General features: G+C 43.3%; 2 protein-coding genes across 6 annotated transcripts in view; both read left to right on the top strand.

Annotated features, from left to right (window-relative positions):
- The window catches only part of PSME4 (proteasome activator subunit 4), a 96661-nt gene extending 93282 nt beyond the window's left edge, over positions 1 to 3379 (top strand). For 3 of the 5 annotated variants that reach the window (XM_058667784.1, XM_004580143.3, XM_058667782.1), the window contains 3 exons: positions 508 to 641; positions 1372 to 1510; positions 2675 to 3379. In XM_058667784.1, coding sequence (XP_058523767.1) covers positions 508 to 641; positions 1372 to 1506 — 269 coding nt within the window. In that variant the 3' untranslated portion in view covers positions 1507 to 1510; positions 2675 to 3379. Of the gene's footprint in view, positions 1 to 507; positions 642 to 1371; positions 1511 to 2674 lie in introns of those variants that run through there. The other 2 variants (XM_058667783.1, XR_009245953.1) reach the window with 2 other exon arrangements.
- Positions 3380 to 8842: 5463 nt separating this feature from the next.
- GPR75 (G protein-coupled receptor 75) lies at positions 8843 to 16030 on the top strand. The gene is made up of 2 exons (XM_004580144.2): positions 8843 to 9109; positions 13578 to 16030. Exon 2 carries the CDS (start codon positions 13692 to 13694, stop codon positions 15312 to 15314), a length of 1623 nt encoding a protein of 540 aa, XP_004580201.2. The 5' UTR covers positions 8843 to 9109; positions 13578 to 13691; the 3' UTR covers positions 15315 to 16030.
- The last annotated feature ends 5735 nt before the right edge of the window (positions 16031 to 21765 follow it).

Genomic DNA, 21765 nt, shown 5'->3' with positions numbered 1-21765 from the left:
ACACATGTGTATACTGTGAAAGAACTTTAACTTAATCTAGAGAATGGTTAGAATACATTGCAGTTCTGTTTGAGAATATACGTGGTGTATTTACCTAATGAATTGATTCATTCTGTGTGCAGGGTAGTCTCATCCACAGAATTGCACTTTGATTCAAGATTGCGTTAGGATCAGGGATTGCACTTTTAAAAATGAATAAATTATCAGAAAAGACATTATTCTTAGTTTTGACAAGTAATAGCAAATACCAAGTTGTCCTAGGTTCAGTTAGCTGTCATTGAGGGATAAATAGAATATCTTGACTGATTCTTAAATGCAGTTATTTTTAGTTCAGCTCAAAATCATGTTTTTGTTGTTTGAATATGCAGATTCATTTTAAATGTAGAAATTGGCACATTGAAGACAACTAGCATAATTAAAAAGCACATTTTGCTATCATAAGTGCATAGAGACTGTTAACATTTGTACCTTCATTGCTGCTTTGGTTTTGTGGCTTTTTTCTTACAGAGTTGGTCAGACGCCATGCTGGGGTGCTAGGCCTTGGTGCATGTGTTCTTTCTAGTCCTTACAATGTTCCCACCTGGATGCCCCAGCTCCTGATGAATCTCAGTGCACATCTGAATGACCCACAGCCTATTGAGGTAGAATTCTTGTTAGTTTCTTTGCCATATAATATCAGTGATGTCATGTAAGAAACCATTTCTAGTGAAAAGTTTCCTGCACACTGAACTTTTTGATTGGCTACAGCAACTGCCACTTTAGGGAGAGTCTATTTGCCAGTAATTATTAAAATCTTGCAGAGATCTTGTTGCTATGTGTATTTGAGATGTTTGATAGAAAAATTATTGAAGTGTCTGTAATTCACAATTCAGTGGAAATATCATGTTTTTAATATTGTCAGAAAAGTTGGGTTTTATGCTTTTATTTTTGTAACGTTTTTGTAGCTAAAAAGTATCTTACTAGAACAGTAAATTGCCATGGTATTATTTAATAATGAATCTAAGTTACGCAAGTCAAAAGACTGATGACTTAGTCATTTTCACCTGTGTCAATAGATATTTGTGTACACTGCAGCTTACTTAGTAAGATAGTATAAGTTCCAGTGGTTTGTCTTGAAGTGAAGCTAGTAATTCTATAGTTTTGATGTATTGGCAGAAGTGAAATTGTTAGTTTTAAAGCCTGGGTAATGTGTAGTTTTAAATTCTAGAAGATCATTACTTAGAGGTATGCTACATACAACTCTGGTTACATAGTGTTGCTGAAGATTACCGCAGAAGACTCCGAGTGTCCTGACTCTTCATTGCTGGTCGATGGGGATCGGGGCATAACAACATAGAGGCTAAAATGTCTGTGGGGTTGTCTGCTCCTCAGATGACTGTAAAAAAGACCTTATCCAATTTCCGAAGAACACACCATGACAATTGGCAAGAACACAAGCAGCAGTTCACTGATGACCAACTGCTTGTCCTCACCGATCTTCTTGTGTCACCATGCTATTATGCATAGAAGGGTAAGTTTCTGGATTTCTTTTTTTTTTTTTAAAGATTTATTTGATTTTTATTGGAAAGTCATATATACAGAGAGAAGGATACACAGAGAGGAAGATCTTCCATCCACCAATTAACTCCCCAAGTGACTGCAATGGCCAGAGCTGCACTGATCCGAACCAGGGTCCCTAGGCTTTGAGCCGTCCTCAACTGTTTTCCCAGGCCACAAGCAGGGAGCTGGATGGGAAGCAGGGCCACCAGGATTAGAACCAGCACCCATATGGGATCCCGACATGTGCAAGACAAGAACTTTAACCATTGAGCTACCGCACTGAGCCCAAGCTGCTGGCTTTCAAAAAGTGACATCCTCTAACAAATGTCATTGGCCTGGTAACTAATAAGTAGCTGTTCTTAGGGTAGGGGTTTTTGTTTTGTTTTTTGTTTCTTTGCCAACATTTTTAAATGGATTGGGGGGTTTCATTTTAGTTACTTGAGAAGCAAAAAAACAGCCCTCCCATCCACATGTTCACTCCTGTAATGCCCACATTGACCAGGATTGAGGCAGACTGAATCTAGGAGCCAACAACTCACTAGAGGTGTCCCACGTCGGTGGCAAGAGTCCATGTGCATTTGCCATCAACAGCAGCCTCCCAGTGTGCACAGCAACAGAAGCCTGGGACAGTAGCAAAGCCAGAACTGGAACCCAGGCAGATATCCAAAGCAGTGCCTAAACCATGGTGCCTTTTACCTACCTCTTGTTTATTTTTAAGCATGCTAAGCTGTGACTAGTGAAAGTATGTTCCCAGTGACTTTTCTGTTTCTCTCTGCTGTTTGAAACCTTAAGCAGAGGATTGATAGAACTGCCTTGGAACCTTTGTGAAGGAGTGGTCCTTAGTAGGCTGGGAACAGATGGGTCTAAGTTGGAATGAATTTATATTCTGAGTTGCCTCAGAGTAGGGTCTGGACATTTTGGGTTGCCCTGTACGCTCTGGTGCTACACAGTTAGAACAAGAACATTGCAACTGGATTCTTAGGAAGGTGTTACCTATTCTCTGAGGAAAGAGGGCCTTGCAAGCCTTTCTGCTTGAGTAGGATGAATAAATAGAATTTCATGTGTGGGCTTTTAGTGTCTCATTACCTAATTGAGGTTTTTGTTTCTGTTTTTTTGTTTTTTCTCCCTGATATAGATGACTAGTCCTCACTTTGGGCTGTTTGCAACAGAAAATCCAGATCCTCAGGTACCATCTGTGGTGGCTCACTGCAGGCTTGAAGACGCTGCCTCTGTAGAGCTCTCATCATTTTGGTGGTTTCTGTGCTTGGTCTCTTTAGTCTGCATTCCACAGGTTCTCAGCTGCAGTTTGATTTCCTAACTTGTCTGGAAATGTTTCCAGAATATTGATCACTTTTGTTTTGAGACATCTGACAAAGTCACAAGGTCTCAGACTAGAAATAATTACCCAGTATGATCATGGCGTCCAAAAAACAGTCGAAGAACGCATTAAGCAACAGTTCACTTGGAATGGAGACTGTCCCATCAGCAGTACAGGTCCTGTCATTTCATTCATCTCAAATGATTTTAAATCCTTCCCCAACAGAGGTTAGTTGTAGATGGTTGCAGGGCTCTGAGTAATAAATCTGCAGCCTTGGCTCTGGAGAACCTGGAAGAGAAAAGGAACAGGGACAAGTCTTGAACCCATCCGCTGGATGACCTGATGGACTGCTTGACCAAGACACAGAGGAGAAATCTGTGTCTGCGCTTCCCACAGCCTTGGAGATTTGGTGCTGAATAGAGCCAGTTGCAGAAAACCGGGGGTTTGGTGAATACATTTTTGATTGCGTATTCTGTGTGTGCAATGTGTGATTTTGAAAATAAACAGCAACAATAATAAAAACCTGACTGGTTGATTTTTACTTGTATTCTTTCCATATATTGTTTGAGCCCTCTTTGAAAACTTGTATTTCACTTAAATGGAAGACTGCTGTGTTTGCGGAATTTCTGTGATTTTTTTTTTTCCTTTCTGCTTCCTTTGCTTGCAGAATTGTTGAAAAACTAATAAGGCTTGATATTTAATTGACTTGTTTAATATATGTTACATAGGTGTAAAAGATTGTATAAACTGTAGACATAGCATTGGCAAGACTTTGTACAGATGGAACTTTTTACACAACATCATTGTGTAATTAATTTGTAAAGATTTCACATGTAGCTCTTTATTATAGCAATTTTGGGCTTTTGTGCCCATTGAATGCCTTTTGTGTGTTTTTAAATTATTTTCTTTATCTTTTTATGTTACAAAAGCTGAAGGTGTGGGGTTTGGTTTGGATTGGGGTTTTTGTTTTTGGGGTTTTTTTTTTTGTTGTTTCCGGGTTTTTTTTTTGTTTTGTTTTTTGTTTTTGTAGTTCATTTATTATTAGAATGTCTGAATTTTTATGTAACTTTTGTGTGCATCTCTAAAAGCTAACACCTATGACAAGATAATAGAGTGCAAAGCATCCTTAGATTGAAGTAATTCACACATTGGGGAATGTCATCTTGCAACACAACCTGTACAGTCTTCCTTTAAAGGAACACTACAGTATATTTTTTAGTATCTACTTGCTAATTGACTCAGTACGGACCTAAGCACAGCAGTGGTCATGTTACAGTATTGAAGTGTCAGCATACACAGGTATAATCCCTGTATAGAGTAGTGCCAAATTGATTATTTCAATTGTGTAACTAGTTTAAAATCTAATAAATGGATTGTTTTTAACACCTGGCTTTTGTCTTCATTAAAGGGGGAAGACAGTTGTGTAGGCAGTGATTCTTGTGGATTTCTTTTTTTTTTTTTAAGATGTATTTATTTATTGCACGGCAGTTATATATATATATTTTTAAAGATTTATTTTTATTACAAAGTCAGATATACAGAGAGGAGAGAGAGGAAGATCTTCCGTCCGGTGATTCACTCCCCAAGTGAGCGCAGAGGCCAGTGCTATGCCAATCCGAATCCAGGAACCTGGAACCTCCTCCGGGTCTCCCACATGGGTACAGGGTCCCAATGCATTGGGCCGTCCTTGACTGCTTTCCAGGCCACAAGCAGGGAGCTGGATGGGAAGTGGAACTGCCGGGATTAGAACCAGCACCCATATGGGATCCCTGGGCGTTCAAGGTGAGGACTTTAGACACTAGACCACACCACCAAGCCTGGCAGTTATATTTCATTTGCTGGTTCACTCCCCAAATGACTAGGACTAGGCCAAGCTGAAGCCAGGAGACAGGAGCTCCTCTGATCCCTTTCCAGGCACATCAGCAGGCGGTTGAAAATGGAGCAGCCAGGACTCGGCCAGTGCTCCAGCATGGGATGCTGGTGTCACAGGCAGTGACTTGCTATGCTACCGGTCAGCTCCTGTGCACTTCCCTTTGCAACCTTCCCAGTCATGCCACCAGGGAGCTGCATCTGAAGTGGAGCATTTAGGACTCGAACCTGAGCTCATTGGGTGCTGGCTTCACAGATTACAGTCTCACCTATGCCATTAACACCAGCTCCAACTATTAGATTATTTCCTCAGTCTGAATAAACACATTTCAAGAGATTATTTTAGCATGTGACTAGTGATTGCCACATTGAATAACACACATGAACTTCCCATCAGAAAGTTCTGTTGTACAGCGCTGGCCTACATGATTCTCATTGATGTGCACAGGATTGTGTGGGCATTTGGGAAATTTACTTAGCTTGATAAATCTTCCAAACCATGCCATGAATTAAATTTTCTACAAGTGACCTCAGGAAAAAAAAAAGGCTGGATGATGGCTGTTATCTCAAATGGTTCTTAAAATGTACAGTACATTGGAAAGGTAGGGGATCGATGGAGCAGGAACCCTGAGGAGGCAGTAAGATTTACTAGGAATGAGAATGCAGTGTTAGTTAGGCAGAAGAGAGAGCAGTGAGGGTACAAGAAAGTATGTGTATTTTACGGTTGTAAAGGCTAATCCTTAGATTCTGAATAGATCCTTTAAAAGAATCTGCAGTTTTCCAATTAAAGATTTATTTTTATTTATTGGGAAGTCAGATATACAGAGAGGAGAAGAGAAATATCTTCTGTATGTTGATTCACTCCTCAAGCGGCTACAACAGCCTGAGCTGCACTGATCCAAAGCCGGGAGCCTCTTTGGGGTCTCCCACGCGGGTGCATTGTCCCAAGGCTTTGGGCCGTCCTTGACTGCTTTCCCAGACCACAAGCAGGAAGCTGGATTGGAAGCAGAGCCGCCAGGATTAGAGCCAGTGCATACAAGGCAAGAACTTCAGCCGCTAGGCTAGTGCACTGGGCTATCTTCCAAATGTTCAGATTTACTTACCTAATTAAAATGAATGGTTGAAAGTTTAGGTGTAAGTATGTTAGTGCAAAACATGTATTATTTTGAAAAGCTTATAATATTGAGTATGGATTTCAACTTTTTTTGCACCAAGTTTTAAGTCCTGTTTTCTACAAACTGAAGTACCATAATGCATGAACAAGAAAGTTGTTTCCAACTTTCATTTAAAATACTTGGCATTGCCAAGTTCTTTTCTAATTTGCTAACTGATACAATGTGGATAGAAGGGACAGATGAGGGCCTGGCACGATAGCCCAGAGGCTAAATTCTCGTAAGTGCCAGGATCCCATCTGGATGCCAGTTTGAGTCCTGCTTACTCCATTTCCCATCCAGCAACCTGCTTGTGGCCTGTGAAGACAATAGAGGATGGGCCAGAGCCCTGGGACCCTGCTGTTGCGTGGGAGACCCCAGGCACCTGGCTTCAGATTGGCTCATCTCTGGGCATTGGTGGCCAGTTGGCCACAATATATCTACCTTTCCAGTAAAAATAAATCTTTTAAAAAGAGTGATGATGTGATTTTATTTTGCTTAATGAAGAACGTTTCTCCTGGTGGCTGGTGCTGTGGCTCAGTAGACTAATCTACTTGCAGTGCCGGCATATTTTTTATACCATATGAGCACCAGTTTTAGTCCCGGCTGCTCCACTTCCAAGTCGGCTCTCTGCTTATGGACTAGGAAAGCAGCAAAGGATGACCCAAATCCTTGGGCCTCTGCAGCCACTTAGGAGACCCAGAAGAGCCTTCTGATGCTTGGCTTCACATCTTCTTGGATCCGGCTATTTGGAGAATGAATCAGCAAATGGAAGGTCTCTGTATCTGTGTCTATCTCTCTGTAAGTAAAATCTTTCTAAAAATATTTTTAGAAATTTTTTCCAACTTTTAATTTTTATGGATTTTTGTCAAGATTTATTTATTTAGTATTCTCTCATGAAATGTTAGGGTTTTTAGTTTACTACAAGTTATGGGGCAATGCACATTTTAAGAACTTCATGCTTTAAAACTTTTTAAAGATTTCTATTTGAAGGGTACATTTACAGAAGAGAAAGATTTTGCACCTACTGCACCCGTGTTGGAGACCCAGAAAAGCTCCTGGCCCAAGGATTTTAGCCATCCCCTACTGCTTTCCCAGGCCGCAAGCAGGGAGCTGGATGGGAAGTGGAGGAGCTGGGACACGAATCTGTGCCTGTTAGAGTCCGGGCTAAAGCCCCCCGCCCCCCCATGTCAGAGTTCGAGCTAGTCAACCCCCAGAGAACGACAAAGAGTCTCGCTGGTAATGCAAACAGCGAACAGTTTATTGCGCCAGCATGCTGGGGGCAGACCGCACTTGGGGCACGCAGGCCAGCCAAGCGGATGGTCCGCCCAAGACAGAAGATGATACAGGTCCTTTTGGGCTAGGAAATACATCAAATGTAACAACCTTAGACATGTTAATTTTTATGGCCTTCAGACGCACCCTGTTCCGTTTCCATACCCATTATCTTTATGACTTATCCCGTTCTCATACCCATATCTTCCTCCTGTTCCTGGGATCGGAGAATTGCGCCCTTGCCCCACTGCACCTGGGTTCACAAAGTTGCAGGGCAGCAAAGAACAGATTTATCGCTAAAGTGGAATCCTCCCAAAGTCCAGGTGCCTCTTGACCTAGCAAAGTAGCAGTAATAGCACAAAGGAATCTCACACTGCCCAACAAAAACATTCCGTTCTAGCATTCTAATATACTATCATTCTAAGATAGCATTTTATTATTCTAACATTTACCTACACTCTAACATGCCCATATGGGATGCTAGATTGCAGGTTGAAGATTAGCATTCTGTGCCATTGCACCAGCCTCATGCTTTAAAACTTTTGATAGGGCCCTCTCCTCCCCACCCCCCTCCGCGCGGCAGCGTGGCCTAGTGGCTTAAGTCCTTGCATCAAATGCTCCGGGATCCTGTTTGGGCCTCGGTTCCCATCCAGCTCCCTGCTTGTGGCCTGGGACCCTGGAAAGCAGTCAAGGATGGCCCAAAGCCTTGGGTTCCTGCACCTGCATGGGAGACCTGGAGGAAGTTCCTGGCTGCTGGCTTCGGATGGGTGCAACACTGGCCGTTGTGGTCACTTGGGGAGTGAATCATCAGATGGAAGTTCTTCCTGTCTCTCCTCCTCTCTGTATATCTGACTTTGCAATAAAAATAAACTAAAAACAAAAACAAAAAAACAACTTTTGATGGAGCCATTCTAGGAGAAATGTTTAGGTCCAGGATCTAAATTTTTTATTTGCTTGAGGGACAGAGACAAAATGACCTTTCGTATGCTGGCACACTCTCCAAATATCCACAAAGGCTGGGCTGAAGCCAGTGACCAATAACTGGAATCCTACCAATTGCACCATCACCTGGTGACTTGCTGGATTTGCATGAGTAGGAGCTAAGCCAAAGCCAGGCACTCTGACATAGGACACTGACATCACAACCAGGTACCCACCCCAAAATTAAGAGGCTCCAGTACTTGCTTTGCTCAAAATGTATCGGTTTGCATTGCAGTTTGTGTGTGTGTGTGTTACTGTCAAAAGCACCTGAGAGAAATTGGATGAATAAAATTATCTGTACTTACTGGTAATTCCATTTGCAAACTTAGAGATTGCAGTTAACAACACTTGCTTTCACCTTATCAACTTTATTTTTTCCTACCAGGGTTGTGTTCCCTCAGTTAAGTTCACTAGTACTTCAAGTTGGTTTGATTTACATTGCTAGAATGACAAAACTCTGAACTGGACGACTCCTACATTTCCAAAGTCTCGTGAGGCGCTGCGCTGAGCAGGCGGCCTGAAAGCCTTTCCTGAGGGAGCTGGGCGGCGGGCGGGGAGGCCCGGACCGACCCCCGCGCAAGCCCCGGACGCCGGGGGCCCGCCTCACGGCGCCCTCCTCTGCGGCAAAGGCCTCCCTGGGGGGCGCTGTGCCACCCGCGGCCCTGCCGTGCCCCCTCTGTTCCTGCGCTGGCCTTTCTCTACCACTAAAGCGCCTCACGCGCGCGCGGCGGGAGCGTCCGGGTCCCGGGCACGAGGTGGAACACGAGGGGCGCCGGCCGAGGGGGGCGGCTCCTTGACGGCGCCTCCGCGCCCCCGGCTCACCGCGGCTCCCGGGATGCGCGGAGGCGGCGGCGATGGCGGCGATGGCGGCGATGGCGACGGGGCCTGGGGCCCTGCATGCTACGGGGCGGCGGGCCGAGCTGAGGTGTCGGCTGAGAGATGGAGGAGGAGGGTCGGCGCTGCGCCCACCCGGCAGGTGAGAGGCCGCGGACCCCTTGAGGGGGAACGACCCCACGGTTGCGAGAGGACCGGGTCGGGAGGCCGCGAGTTGGCGAGGAGCGCGGCAGTGCTGGGCCCGGCCGCCGCGCACCTGTCCCCACGGCGCGGCCTGCGGAGAGGCCATCTCCCGGTCCTCGCCCAGCAGCCCCACGCCCTGACTGAGCCCTCTCCACCCTACAGTCTGTCAACCGATTCCCTCACAGGATTCTGGGCCCTGGATTAGGCCCTTCTGAACATCACCTCTCCCCGCCCCGGGGAGCCCCCACCCGTGGGCCGCCCCCGCCTGGAGCGACCTCCCTTCCCTCTAGTCTCTCTGCGCTGGAGAACCGAGTCCACCAACTGTGTCTTCGGGCTGAGAGGGGGCGGGAGGGGGCAGCTTCCCATCCCTCCCAGCAGATGATCCGCCCCCGTCAGCTGCTCCAGGCTGCAAGTGGTAGTTGAAGAGGTAGAAAGAGGGCTTTGGTAACGTCAGCTACATCTGGCTTGAATCTTACTGACCTTGGGTGAGTTATCCAACCTCCCTTAGGTTTTCCGAATCAATACAAATGCCATGGGAATAGTTACAATTCAGAACCTTGCTGTCTGGGGAGGCTTATTAGGCTTTGGAAGTGCCTCTCCTAGGGGGTTTTAGGCCTTGAGAAAGAAGAATGGGAGAGAAGAATCCAGATCATGAATTTAGTCATAAAAGCTCATTAAAATGTTATTGTGGTTAGTAAAGATCAGAGCAAAACAGAGGCCCTTACACGAGAAATCATTGCCATTGGACAAAGCATTTTCTTTACTAGTTACTTTACGATCCCTCAGTTGCAGTCAGCTGCCTGTGAATTCATTGTCTCTTGATAATGCTAAGCAAGCATGCTTAACTTAAAAGCTCATTGAGTTAATGGCGTTAACCACCTCTTCAGGGCCTGTTTCTGGTCCTGTCCATCCGTAGTAGAGTGTAGCTTGTATGCTTGCACCAAAGATGGCTTTGGTAATGTATCATTGAGGAGTAGCAAATGGGTATTAATTTGCTTCCCCACATTGTCAGATTTGTTCTAATTTGTGATCTCAGCCCCCTCTTTCTACAAGTCCCAGGAGTTGGTACGAAGATCTGGTTTCCTTCCCCTCTGTTTCGGTCCTTGCTTCTCCAACTCTGCCTAATTCTACTCCTCTGATCCATCTTTTGCTTTTCCTCTCTTTTCCTTTCTAGTCTCTGATATCTTTTTTCCTAATTGCCCCAGTAGAAGCAATGTATAATTACCTTATACAGAACCTATCATGATCAAGCTTTCCATAAAGATACCTAAGAGGATTTTGTGTCTGTAGATAGACCTAGATATTTAGAATTTGGGGTTCCAAGAACTCCCTTTTGTCAGAAGAGGTTGCAATCAGTGGCTGCTTAATCGAATTACTGTGAGAATGAATTGAGGTTTGACAACTTGGGTCAAGCTTCTAGTGTAAGTCCCTGGCATGCAATAAGCTGCCATTGCATTGGAGCTTGGTGACTGTCTCCTGTCCAGGGACCCCTGACCGCACTGCCTGCTCTGCTGTTGGTTTCAAGGTGGCAAAGCAGGGGCTTTGAAGAGCGGCTGAGGAGACTCACATCAGTGATCAACCACTTTGCCCCATGCTGGCTTTCTGACTCAGTTTCCTATCTTCAAAATGGAAATGTTACACTAATTCTTTCAAGGTTGTTGTGAGGATTCCGTAGTGAAAGTGTGGAGCACTAAGAACCCTGCCTGGCACCTGATTAAACGAATATAATAGTGATGATGCTGGTAACTATGTTGTCATTCTTTCATAACCTGACTTTGCCTTTATTTTTCAAATTTACTGAAAATGCCCAAAAATGATTGAAAACATGCAACTGCCCAAAAAGTAAAAACTTTTCCTTCACTCCTCCGAATCAACTCTTTTCCTTGGACCGTGGTGGTATTTCATCTCTCACTTGCTGTTTGAGAAGCAGCTCCCCTGCCTTTTGTGCTAGCCTGGGCTCTTCATAACCGCCATCATTCTGTCTCTTCATTACTATCTGCTTACCCTTTGTTTCTCTGAACATCATGGTTCCAAGCTTGGCAGCTTTCCAACTTCCCCTCGGAACCAAATTCCTGTGTTGCTCTTCAACCTATTCATTGCTCTCCTTCTCAAGAGGAAACCCTTGGCTGGGGGCAAGGGGCTTGCTGTTCAAATTATTTTCACCTCTGTGCTTCTTGCCTTTTTTTAAAAAGAAGATTTATTTTTATTGGAAAGGCAGATATACAGAGAGGAGGAGAGACAGAGAAGAAGATCTTCCATCCAATGTTCACTCCCCAAGTGACCACAACGGCTGGAGCTGAGCCAATCCAAAGCCAGGAGCCAGGAACTTCTTTCTGGGTCTCCCATGCGAGTGCAGGGTCCCAAGGCCTTGGGTCATCCTCGACTGCTTTCCCAGGTCACAAGCAGGGAGCTGAATGGGAAGCAGGGATCACCAGGATTAGAACCGGCAACCATATGGGATTCCAGTGCGTGCAAGGCGAGGGCTTTAACCACTATGCTATCGCGCTGGGTCCACTTCTTTCCTTCTAATATTGGCTGTTCTCTTCTGCTTCCCCTTACATAAAGTTAGCCCCAGTCCTTTAGTTAACAAATTTTTTAAACCATAAAAAATTGTCTTTCTCACTACATAGGTAGCCAAAGTATTTAAAAGCAGGTTTATAGTCTTTAAGTATAAACTGTAAGAGTTTTGAATATTTCTTTTAATGCCATTCATCATGCAACAAAAGTTCAGAATTTATACTTTTCTCTCTCATGGGTGTTTCTAAAGGAAGGTGCAGAGACGCTGGTCTCACTTTCCCGTGGAGAAATTCACCATTAGTTGTGGCCCGCTCTGTATATCTATTAACAATGCATTAGTGAAAGACTCCAGCTGGGTACGTGTGTCTCCCAGGACTGATGTGTGTGTGATACTCCCTGGTGTGGTCTCACCTGTGTGTTCACTGTTGAGGCTTCTGTCCTCAGTAAGATCATAGCTAGAGTCCTCCTTTCTCACCTGGCCTTTTGCTCTATGCTTCAGTGATCCAACAACTTAAGGGGTTAACATCAGATGCCTCTGGTATCTGCCTTGAGCTGGTGGCTAAATATTCCAAAACATCTTCAGTCCTGGACCTCCCAAAGTCTTGGTTATTCTTCAGTGTTGAATGAGAGCAAATGCTGTTCAGTTCTCAGGAGCAAAGTGCCAACGGCGTGATCAGTCCCACTCAGTGCAACCTGGGGAGGAAGTTGAGCACCGGGGATGGGGCTTTGGGACTTCATAGAGGATTTGTGCAAGTGTACAGTAAATCTTATTTCAGAATGGGAGAGGAAAGTTAAAGCAGAAAGAAGGAGCAGGAGGGTCTTTCTCATCTCAGTGCCCTCGGAACGAAGCATGTGAACATACTGTGTACACACTATCGCTGTCACCTGAGGGAAGGAACATTGGGATGGGCACCTGCCTCTCTCTGGTGTCATCGGGAAGGTACTGTTGTTGGAGAAATGGTAGCACATTCTCCTGCCAACTCAGAGTTTACAAAACAGAGCTTTGCCCTTTGTTACTTTGGAATGTAATTCCCAAGATTCCTTTGTTGTTTTCACTCCCCCTCCCCACCTGCCCCAACACGCACACTAATGCTGTCCAGACAGTTGTCTTTGTTTTGTTTTTAACCCCAAAGAAAGATAAGGAGTTGGCCAAGAAATCCCAAGCTGGGAGCATAAATTATAAATACTGTGAAAAATAAGGGATTCTTTCTAGGGGGAGATTGTGATGGATGTTTTTAGTAATTTATAGGAGTTGTCTGAAGGATGTCATCATACAGCTACAATACCCTCCTGCATGCATTTTGGACGCACGTGGTTTTTGCCTCAGTCTCTGTTGGAAAGACCGTTCTTCTCTAAGACCGTCGCAGCTCCCTGTCCCTTGCCTTTCACTCAGCTGCAGCACCCCCTTCATTATTTTGCAGCTCTGTCCGCAGACTGAATTAGCTTCTCCTCTGCTGTAGTTCCCCAGCACCCTGAAGCCACGTTAGGCTGTAATAACCTATGTGAGTGGGTCTCCTTCCCAGATTGTGATCTCTGGTGGAGAGGTCATAGCTCTGTATAACTCATGGAAACAGTGCTCAAAGTGACACCTGTGCATTCCTCCGTCAGAATCTCAAGGGTAAGATCCAGGAATCTACTCTCCACGTGATGCTGAAACATTTTAACTTGTTCTCCAGGTGAGACTTAAAACACGCTTGAGATCCACAATGTCATGTAACTGAACATCAGTTGGATGGATTTATTTTGAAGTGTTTTGTGTCTTTTCACTGTTGGACTTTGTGAGGAGAAATGCTTTCAGTATCCCAGATCAGAGCTGAAAGAGTCTAGCGCTGTGGGGGTGGGGGGGAAGCAAAAATAAAGACCCTAGTATTAACTCCTTTTTGTTTCTGGGTGTGCATTTCCGTGCGCAGGCTCATCTGCCTTGGGCCTCTTTTGTCCCATATCACTCATCTGTGAGTTGAAACCCTGACTCTTCCCACTGAACATTTCTGGAGAACAGCAGGAAGGGGCATTTCTCTCTGAGGATGAACTCGACAGACCCCCTTCCGGATACCTCCAATGCCACGGCGCTCCCCATGCCTGCCTGGCGGGGAGCAAACAGCTCCTCTCTGCAGGAGGATCTTCAGGATCTCATCCACACAGCCACCTTGGTGACCTGCACTTTCCTACTCACCATCATCTTCTGCCTGGGCTCATATGGCAACTTCATTGTCTTCTTGTCCTTCTTTGATCCGGCCTTCAGGAAGTTCAGAACCAACTTTGATTTCATGATCTTGAACCTGTCCTTCTGTGACCTCTTCATCTGCGGAGTGACTGCCCCCATGTTCACCTTTGTGTTGTTCTTCAGCTCAGCCAGAAACATCCCAGATGCTTTCTGCTTCACCTTTCATCTCACCAGTTCAGGCTTCATCATCATGTCCCTCAAGACGGTGGCAGTGATTGCCCTGCACCGGCTCCGCATGGTGTTGGGGAAGCAGCCAAATCGGACCTCCTCTTTCCCCTGCACCTTGCTCCTCACTCTACTACTCTGGGCCACCAGCTTCACCCTGGCTACTTTGGCTACCCTGAAAACCAACAAGTCTCATCTTTGTCTCCCCATGTCCAGTCTAATGCCCGGAGAAGGGAAAGCCATTCTATCTCTCTACGTGATCGACTTCACCTTCTGTGTGGCTGTGGTTTCTGTCTCTTACATCATGATTGCTCAGACCCTGAGGAGGAATGCTCAAGTAAGGAAGTGTCCCCCTGTCATCACAGTTGATGCTTCCAGACCACACCCTTTTATGGGAACCCACGTGAAGGGAGGTGGAGATCCCATCCAGTGTACCATGCCAGCCCTATATAGGAACCAGCATTACAACAAGCTGCAGCATGTACAGACCCATGGATACACCAAGAGTCCCAACCAGCTGCCAACTCCTGCAGCCAGCCGACTGCAGCTGGTATCAGCCATCAACCTCTCCACGGCCAAGGATTCCAAAGCTGTGGTCACCTGTGTGGTCATTGTGCTGTCGGTCCTGGTGTGCTGTCTTCCACTGGGGATTTCCTTGGTTCAGGTGGTTCTGTCTAACAGTGCGAGCTTCATCCTTTACCAGTTTGAACTTCTTGGATTTACCCTTATCTTTCTCAAGTCAGGACTGAACCCTTTTATCTACTCCCGGAACAGTGCAGGACTGAGAAGGAAAGTGCTCTGGTGCCTCCAATACATAGGCCTGGGCTTCTTCTGCTGCAAACAAAAGACTCGACTTCGAGCCATGGGAAAAGGGAATTTGGAAGTCAACAGAAACAAATCCTCCCATCATGAAACAAATTCCGCCTACATGTTGTCTCCCAAGCCACAGAAGAAATTTGTGGACCAGGCTTGCGGCCCGAGTCATTCGAAGGAAAGCATGGTGAGTCCCAAGATCTCTGCTGGACACCAACATTGTGGCCAGAGCAGCTCGACCCCCATCAACACGCGGATTGAACCTTATTACAGTATCTATAACAGTAGCCCTTCCCAGGGTGAGAGCAGCCCATGTACCTTGCAGCCAGTGAACTCTTTCGGATTTGCCAACTCGTACATTGCCATGCATTACCACACCACTAATGACTTGTTGCAGGAATATGATAGCACATCCGCTAAACAGATTCCAGTCCCCTCTGTTTAAAGTCATGGGGGCTGCAGAATCTTCTGTAAGTGATTTACTGTCATAGACTGAGTCTTTCTTAACTTTTTGGCATCACTATCAGACCAGAATTTAATGATTTTGCTGAAGAATTGACAGTGAAGACTTTTCTTTTGCCTGAAATACTTACTGTCTGTTGGTTTGCTTTGTAGTTTCTTGACACCTTAAGATTTAATCTGAAAGTTTATTTAGACCTTTACCTTGACCTGTGCTCCCATCTTTTTTACCATACCTGTGAGTGGGCCAGGCATAATCACCTGTTAAAGTAGAAAATCAACTGAGTATGATTCTTTGAGCCAATATTATAGATTTTATAGCTCTATGTTTTTGAATTTTTAGGAGAATGTGAAGATACAATCCTTGCTGAGGTGTTACGAGTACTTTTATTAGCTGAATTGTGAATTTTGATTCTGTGGAGTAATAACCTGGGAAATAATATGCTTTTTTTGATGATAGTTTGATTTGAGTGTGTCACCTGTAATTCTCTCCTTACCAAAAGTACTCACACAGGCAGTAGGTACTTTCCTTACGAAGGACAGTCAAATATAACAATTGTTGTCTTTTGTTATTTAGACTTTATTTTGTGTCGAGTAGCTTGATCAGTCTTTTAAAATGAAAGGTATCTTTGCTTCTTAAAGTGAATCACTCTGTTTAAAAGTAATCTTATCTGAGAGTCCTGTTAAAGAACACTCTGGAGGACATCCTGCAGGTGGGAGAGGAAGCGTTGCTGCAGGCATCGCTGGTGCTGTGCCACGGGCAGCAACACGGGCTGCCGTCACGCAGTGGCCAGTCTCTACTGTTGCCTAGCAAGGCTTAGAAATGAGGGTGGGAACGTTTGATTTATATTTCCTTCTGTGTGAGAAGAGTTTAGTAATCACTTGACACTATTCAGATAACTATTTAGAGATCACTTATTTTTGTCTCTTTATTAATTGTTGTGGTAGAAAAATCCTCAAGATTATCTGTTTTCCAACTACTGATTCTATCTTGCTTACACTAATCTTAAATTGGAAATGGGTAATAAGGAAAAAATAGCTTAAATATTTCTATTCCTGAAACTAATTTTATTATGTGCGCTGTGATAGCTCAACACCTGCAAATCCATGTTTTAACGTAAGAATGTTTTTCATTATACCATTAGCATTTGAACTGACTAGAACTTCGAAACTGTAACTGTTAGACATAGATAAGCATCAAGATACAAAAGTTTGTATTTATAAAACTGTTAGTTAAACCATTATTGTTGTAACTTGGAATGCACTTAGTTTCTTTGGATGAAAGGGACTCCGTTTGTAGTGCCCTTCCAACTGTGCTCTTCCAGTGTTAGGCAGTTGGTTCAATTTCTGAGATTCAAATGTGAGGCCTAGGTTTTATTTTGGTTTTGAATTCAACATTTAGGATTGTTTTACCTTCCTTCTTCCCTTTCCAAATCCCTCTCTTCTCTCTTCTTTTCCTTTTTTTTTGCTCTCAAATTTTGTAAAAAGAGAAAATATCCACTCTCCCAATTTTCAAGTAATTAATTCCTATTTTTGGAAGTCATTATTGCCTATTTCAATTGTAATTTTATATCTTTAATACATATTATTTTCATTTGTTGATATTCCCATAAGATAGGTTAATATATTATGTCTTTTAGATAAAGAATTAAGAAATCAAATATTAAGTCAAATATTCTCTTCCAAGATCGTTTGAGGAATTGTGGCAAATTAGAAAATATACTTTTTTTAAAAAACTCACATCCTATTATGTATTCTAATATGCCAAACTGCTTTGTAATTAACAATATTTGCCAAGAAGATGGTTCATACTTTTAAAGTAATATATCTCTTTTTCTGTCCAGGCTTTTAAAATGTAATTTAATAAAAGGTTAAAACAAAAGTAATTTCTACTGGTAAAATTTTAAATGTCAGGTTTCCTTTGGACTTGAGACAAATTGATTAATATTGAGTCCATTTTTGGGACTTAAGAACTATAGCATAAAGAAAATGAAATATGTGGATGGAAAGTATTCAGTCTCTTTATGTGCATACGAACTTACTGAATCAACGTGCATGAAATACATAGGGAACAAGATTCTTCACTTCCCTCTATGTCTATATCTATAGTTGTAGATATAGATACATAGATACGAAACTTGTCTCTTCATAAGTTTACGTATGTCTACCTAGGTCTAGATCATGAAAATATAGGTCTAGCTAGACACATATAACTTATTCTTCATGAGTTATATATGTCTTTGTATACCTGTGTCAAATTATAGGTATAGACAGACATATATCACTTTTCATAAGGGCTAAGTGAGAACTAGAGATGAGAATTCAGTTGAATATGATTCATTAACAGGATGTGATAATTGAGTTCTCTTGATGCTTTACTGTGATGCAATGTGTGTGATGTACTTAAAACATATTATAATAATTGTTCCTATGTTAATCATTAGGCCAGATTTGTATTTCTGATGCCTTTAAATGTTCTTTTAAAATAATGTTTGGAAAATAAAATACTGAAAATCCTAACATTTCTGAACACTAGATTGTAGTATATTAACTTTGTTTCAGAACGTGGCAAAGATCATGTTTACACAATAGTAGTTTGTTGGGAGAGCCAGAGTATTTTCCTGTGAAGAGATGAAATAATTTCACCCCATTTGGTAGTACATGTGTTCAAATTAACCAAGAATATATAACTTCAAAGGTGATTGAGTACTTATCGCCTAGTGGGAAGAGTCCTAAATGAACATTTCAGTGATTTCCTTAACATGAAATCAACTTGAAAAAAAAAGAGAGAGATAGAACTTTGGAATTTTTAGTTTCCCTGTTCATCAGAGCTGGATTTTAAGATTCAGAGAGATAAGTAAGATAGGATTCACTATGAGATATTTGATGTACAGATCATTAGATGGATAGAGCTCTATGATGTGTTTCCAGAAAGATTCTGCAATAGACACTACTGGCTGACCAGCCAGAAACACTAATGGTTCTGCCACAACAAGGAAGGGAGGGAGACTGGAAGCCTAACTTAGACTTTTGACTTCAAGGACACTGTTAAAATTGCCACCCAGAAATTAGGCACCTGCTGTAACTGCCATTGCCTACACAACAAACCCCCCAAGTAGTGCAAAGAAAGCAGCTGAAATGCCACTGCAGAGCAATTTGAAATCATACATTCAGTTAGAAGGACTTAATGTGCATCTATAACTTTTCTCATGTAGTTACAGTAAAAGGCTTATGTTTAAAAGGATGTTCAACGTGGATGCTGAATTTCTATTACATGCACAACAATTCCTGTTGTTGGTATGAAACATTAGGATACAGACCTCCAGCCATAATCCCAAAGAGTAACAATAATGATGGCACCATTCTTCTTGAAATAATGAAGCCTTTCACCTCTTCCAGAGAGAAACTGCAAATTGGATCAGTTAGATTCTATTTCTCTATTTCAGAGATTGTTTTAACTTGGTATTCTGTAACTGAGGGCATAAATTATAAAGCTTGTTACCAATATTGGTATCAAGTGTTGGGGGAATTCGTAGAAAGAAGTTGGTTAAAATGCTTCATAGATACATACATAGACACACTGGGATAAAGAAAATCCTGGATCAGTACTGATTTTGTGTGCTATGTAGCTGATTAGGAAATTGTGGTTGGTATATAGTAATTTGCTCCCTCTGCTCCCCATTTCCTATGCCTTTGATATTAACAGAAAGCTAGATGAAAAGTAGAAGCAAAACTTGGCCCCAGGCACTCAGATGTGGGATGCAGGTTAACCTGCACCACACTGCCCACCCCTGGAGGCAGGTTTTCGTTTGTTTTATATTTGACCGTTTAAATATTTTAATACTTTAAACATTTTTTAAAATTTCCACAATGCAGTTTTATTTTTTGATGATATTTACATAGTTGGTCTGTGTGAGAAGGATCAAGGATTAGGGGAAAATGGTTGGGACCACTGCTTCCAAATTTCCTTCCCCTCTGTATCTGGGGGAATGGAGGAGGCAAGTGGAGAAGCTATACCCAGCCTGCCAACCACCCCAGCACTCAGGAATGGGAAACAGCTACCCTATGTCATCCCAGAGTCCCCTGTGTAAAGCATGCTCCGGCGGATCTGCTCAGATGGTTTTGGTAATTCTGAAATGCTGTCGATCTGGCCAATCCAACAATGAGGAACTCATTCCAAGGTTCATTGGCTGACATAGTCCACCTTAGAGTCTCCATTCACCCAGATTTTTGCTGTCATCACTTGACTGGGATAGTTGTCGAATTCGTTCTGCCCTTCTTCCTCTGCTGTGGTGCCAGACATCTTCTGCAAACCCCAACAGGCTGCCAAATCCTCCATGTGCATCTGGGCATGCCGTTCACCACTGTCCCTTCCACTGAGGAGGCCCAGCTCTGACACATTCACTGCACCAGCAGACCACCGTTTCTGTGATTCTCCCCATGGTTGGAATTCTGTTCTAATTGTTCAGTTGGGGGCAGGGATCCCCAAAGAAACCTCTTCTGAAGTGATCCCAAACATAATTTTCGTGTGTACTTACTGGTATGGAGTCTGGCTCAGTCCATCACCCCCATCAGCCTACGCATACACTGGTAATTGCAATTCCTGGGTCAGTTCTGTCTACCCCTGAGACATTAAAGCTCCTAGACCTTCATTTTTGAAGTAAAAATGAATTTTTATGTGCAATATTTTCTCATAGTGGATCATGCAGTTTTTTCAACATTAGAACGCTTACTGTTTTCATTCCCACCCACATGCTTCCCTTTGAGAATTGACACTACTCAGGCTATGTTTGCCTAGTTTGTTGTTGTTATGCTTTCCAGCTCACTTTCACTATTTTGTCATGAAAATATTCAAATATGCATAAAGGGATCCAGCACCATGCTGTAGTGGGTTAAGCCTCTGCCAGTAGCACTGGCATCCCTTGTGAGTGTCGGTTCAAGTGCCTGCTGCTCCACTTCTGGTCCAATGCTGGCCCTAAATTTCTGTATTTGAAAATCAGAAATACATTCACAGAAATACACACTTGAGGAATAGAGAGAGCATACCAGCTCAGTTTTTTTCATTCCCTGGTTCATTCTCCAAATGGTCAAATTAGTCAGGGCTGGGCTAACCTGTGTTTGGGAGCTGTCAACTGCAGGAATTCCATCTAGGTCTCCAGCCTTGGTAGCAAGAACTCAGCTCCTTGAGTCCCCCATCATCTGCTGCCCCTTGGGTGCATTAGTAGGGGTAAACCAGAGAACAGCCTGGTCTGAAACTGGTACCCTGAGATGCGATGCTTATGTCACAGTTGCTGGCTTCACCCACTGTAGCACAGTGCCAGTCCTGCCCATTTGAATCAGGTGTTTTTCCTTGATACTTAATTGTTTAAATTTCATATGTATTTTGATTATTAACTTCTGATGAGACATATGGTTTGACAACATCTTCAATTCTTTATGTCGTTGGCTCACTCTGTTGAGTATGCTGTTTGCCATGAAGCTTTGTAGCTTGGTATATTTCTTTTTTTTAAAATTTATTTATTTTATTACAAAGTCAGATATACAGAGAGGAGGAGAGACAGAGAGGAAGATCTTCCATCCGATGATTCACTCCCCAAGTGAGCCGCAACGGCCAGTGCTGCACTGATCCGATGCCGGGAACCAGGAACCTTTTCCGGGTCTCCCACGCGGGTGCAGGGTCCCAAGGCTTTGGGCCATCCTCGACTGCTTTCCCAGGCCACAAGCAGGGAGCTGGATGGGAAGTGGAGCTGCCGGGATTAGAACCGAAGCCCATATGGGATCCCGGGGCTTTCAAGGCGAGGACTTTAGCCGCTAGTCCATGTCGCTGCTGGGCCCCATTTCTGCTTTTGTTGCTGTTGCTTTTAGAGGCATATAAACTTGTTGTGAGAACTAAGATATGGAGCTTTTGTTCTATGTTTTCTTTTAGTAATTTTATGGTTCCAGGTCTTCTAAGTCTTCAACCCATCTTCACTGATTTTTCAGCTTGTGGTGAAATGAGTCCAACATAATTTTCCTGCTTGTAAGTGCAGTTTTGGCAGCACCTTTCCCCATTGTGTGTTGTCCTTGGTCAAAAATCAATTTGATCATAAATGCTTATAATATTCTCTGGGCTCTCTATTTCTGTTCCATTGGTCTGCGTGTCCATTTTTACGTGAACATTATGCTGTATTGATTGTAAAGTCAATTTTAAAATCACATAATACGATGTCTCTAGCTTTGTTCCTTGACCTCAATATTGTTTCAGCTATTTGGGCTCTTTTGTAATTACACGTGAGCTTTAGGATTTTTTTTTTATTTCGGTGACAATTGCCATTGGAATTTTGATAGGACTGCATTGATTTCTTTCCATAGTAGATCACTTTGGGTAGTATGGACATTTAAATATTCTTCCATCTCATGAGCATATGATGTTTTCCTGTTTATTGTGTCTTCTTCAG

The sequence above is a fragment of the Ochotona princeps genome, chromosome 8 (assembly GCF_030435755.1).
Source record: "Ochotona princeps isolate mOchPri1 chromosome 8, mOchPri1.hap1, whole genome shotgun sequence".
In the NCBI taxonomy this organism is placed as follows: Eukaryota; Metazoa; Chordata; class Mammalia; order Lagomorpha; family Ochotonidae; genus Ochotona; species Ochotona princeps.
The sequence above is the reverse complement of the archived record's forward strand: the minus strand, read 5'-3'. Positions and strand labels throughout refer to the sequence as shown.

What these genes read in the sequence shown, in the direction of transcription:
- GPR75 (XM_004580144.2), top strand. Translation starts at nt 13,692, where the DNA reads ATGAACTCGACAGACCCCCTTCCGGATACCTCCAATGCCACGGCGCTC.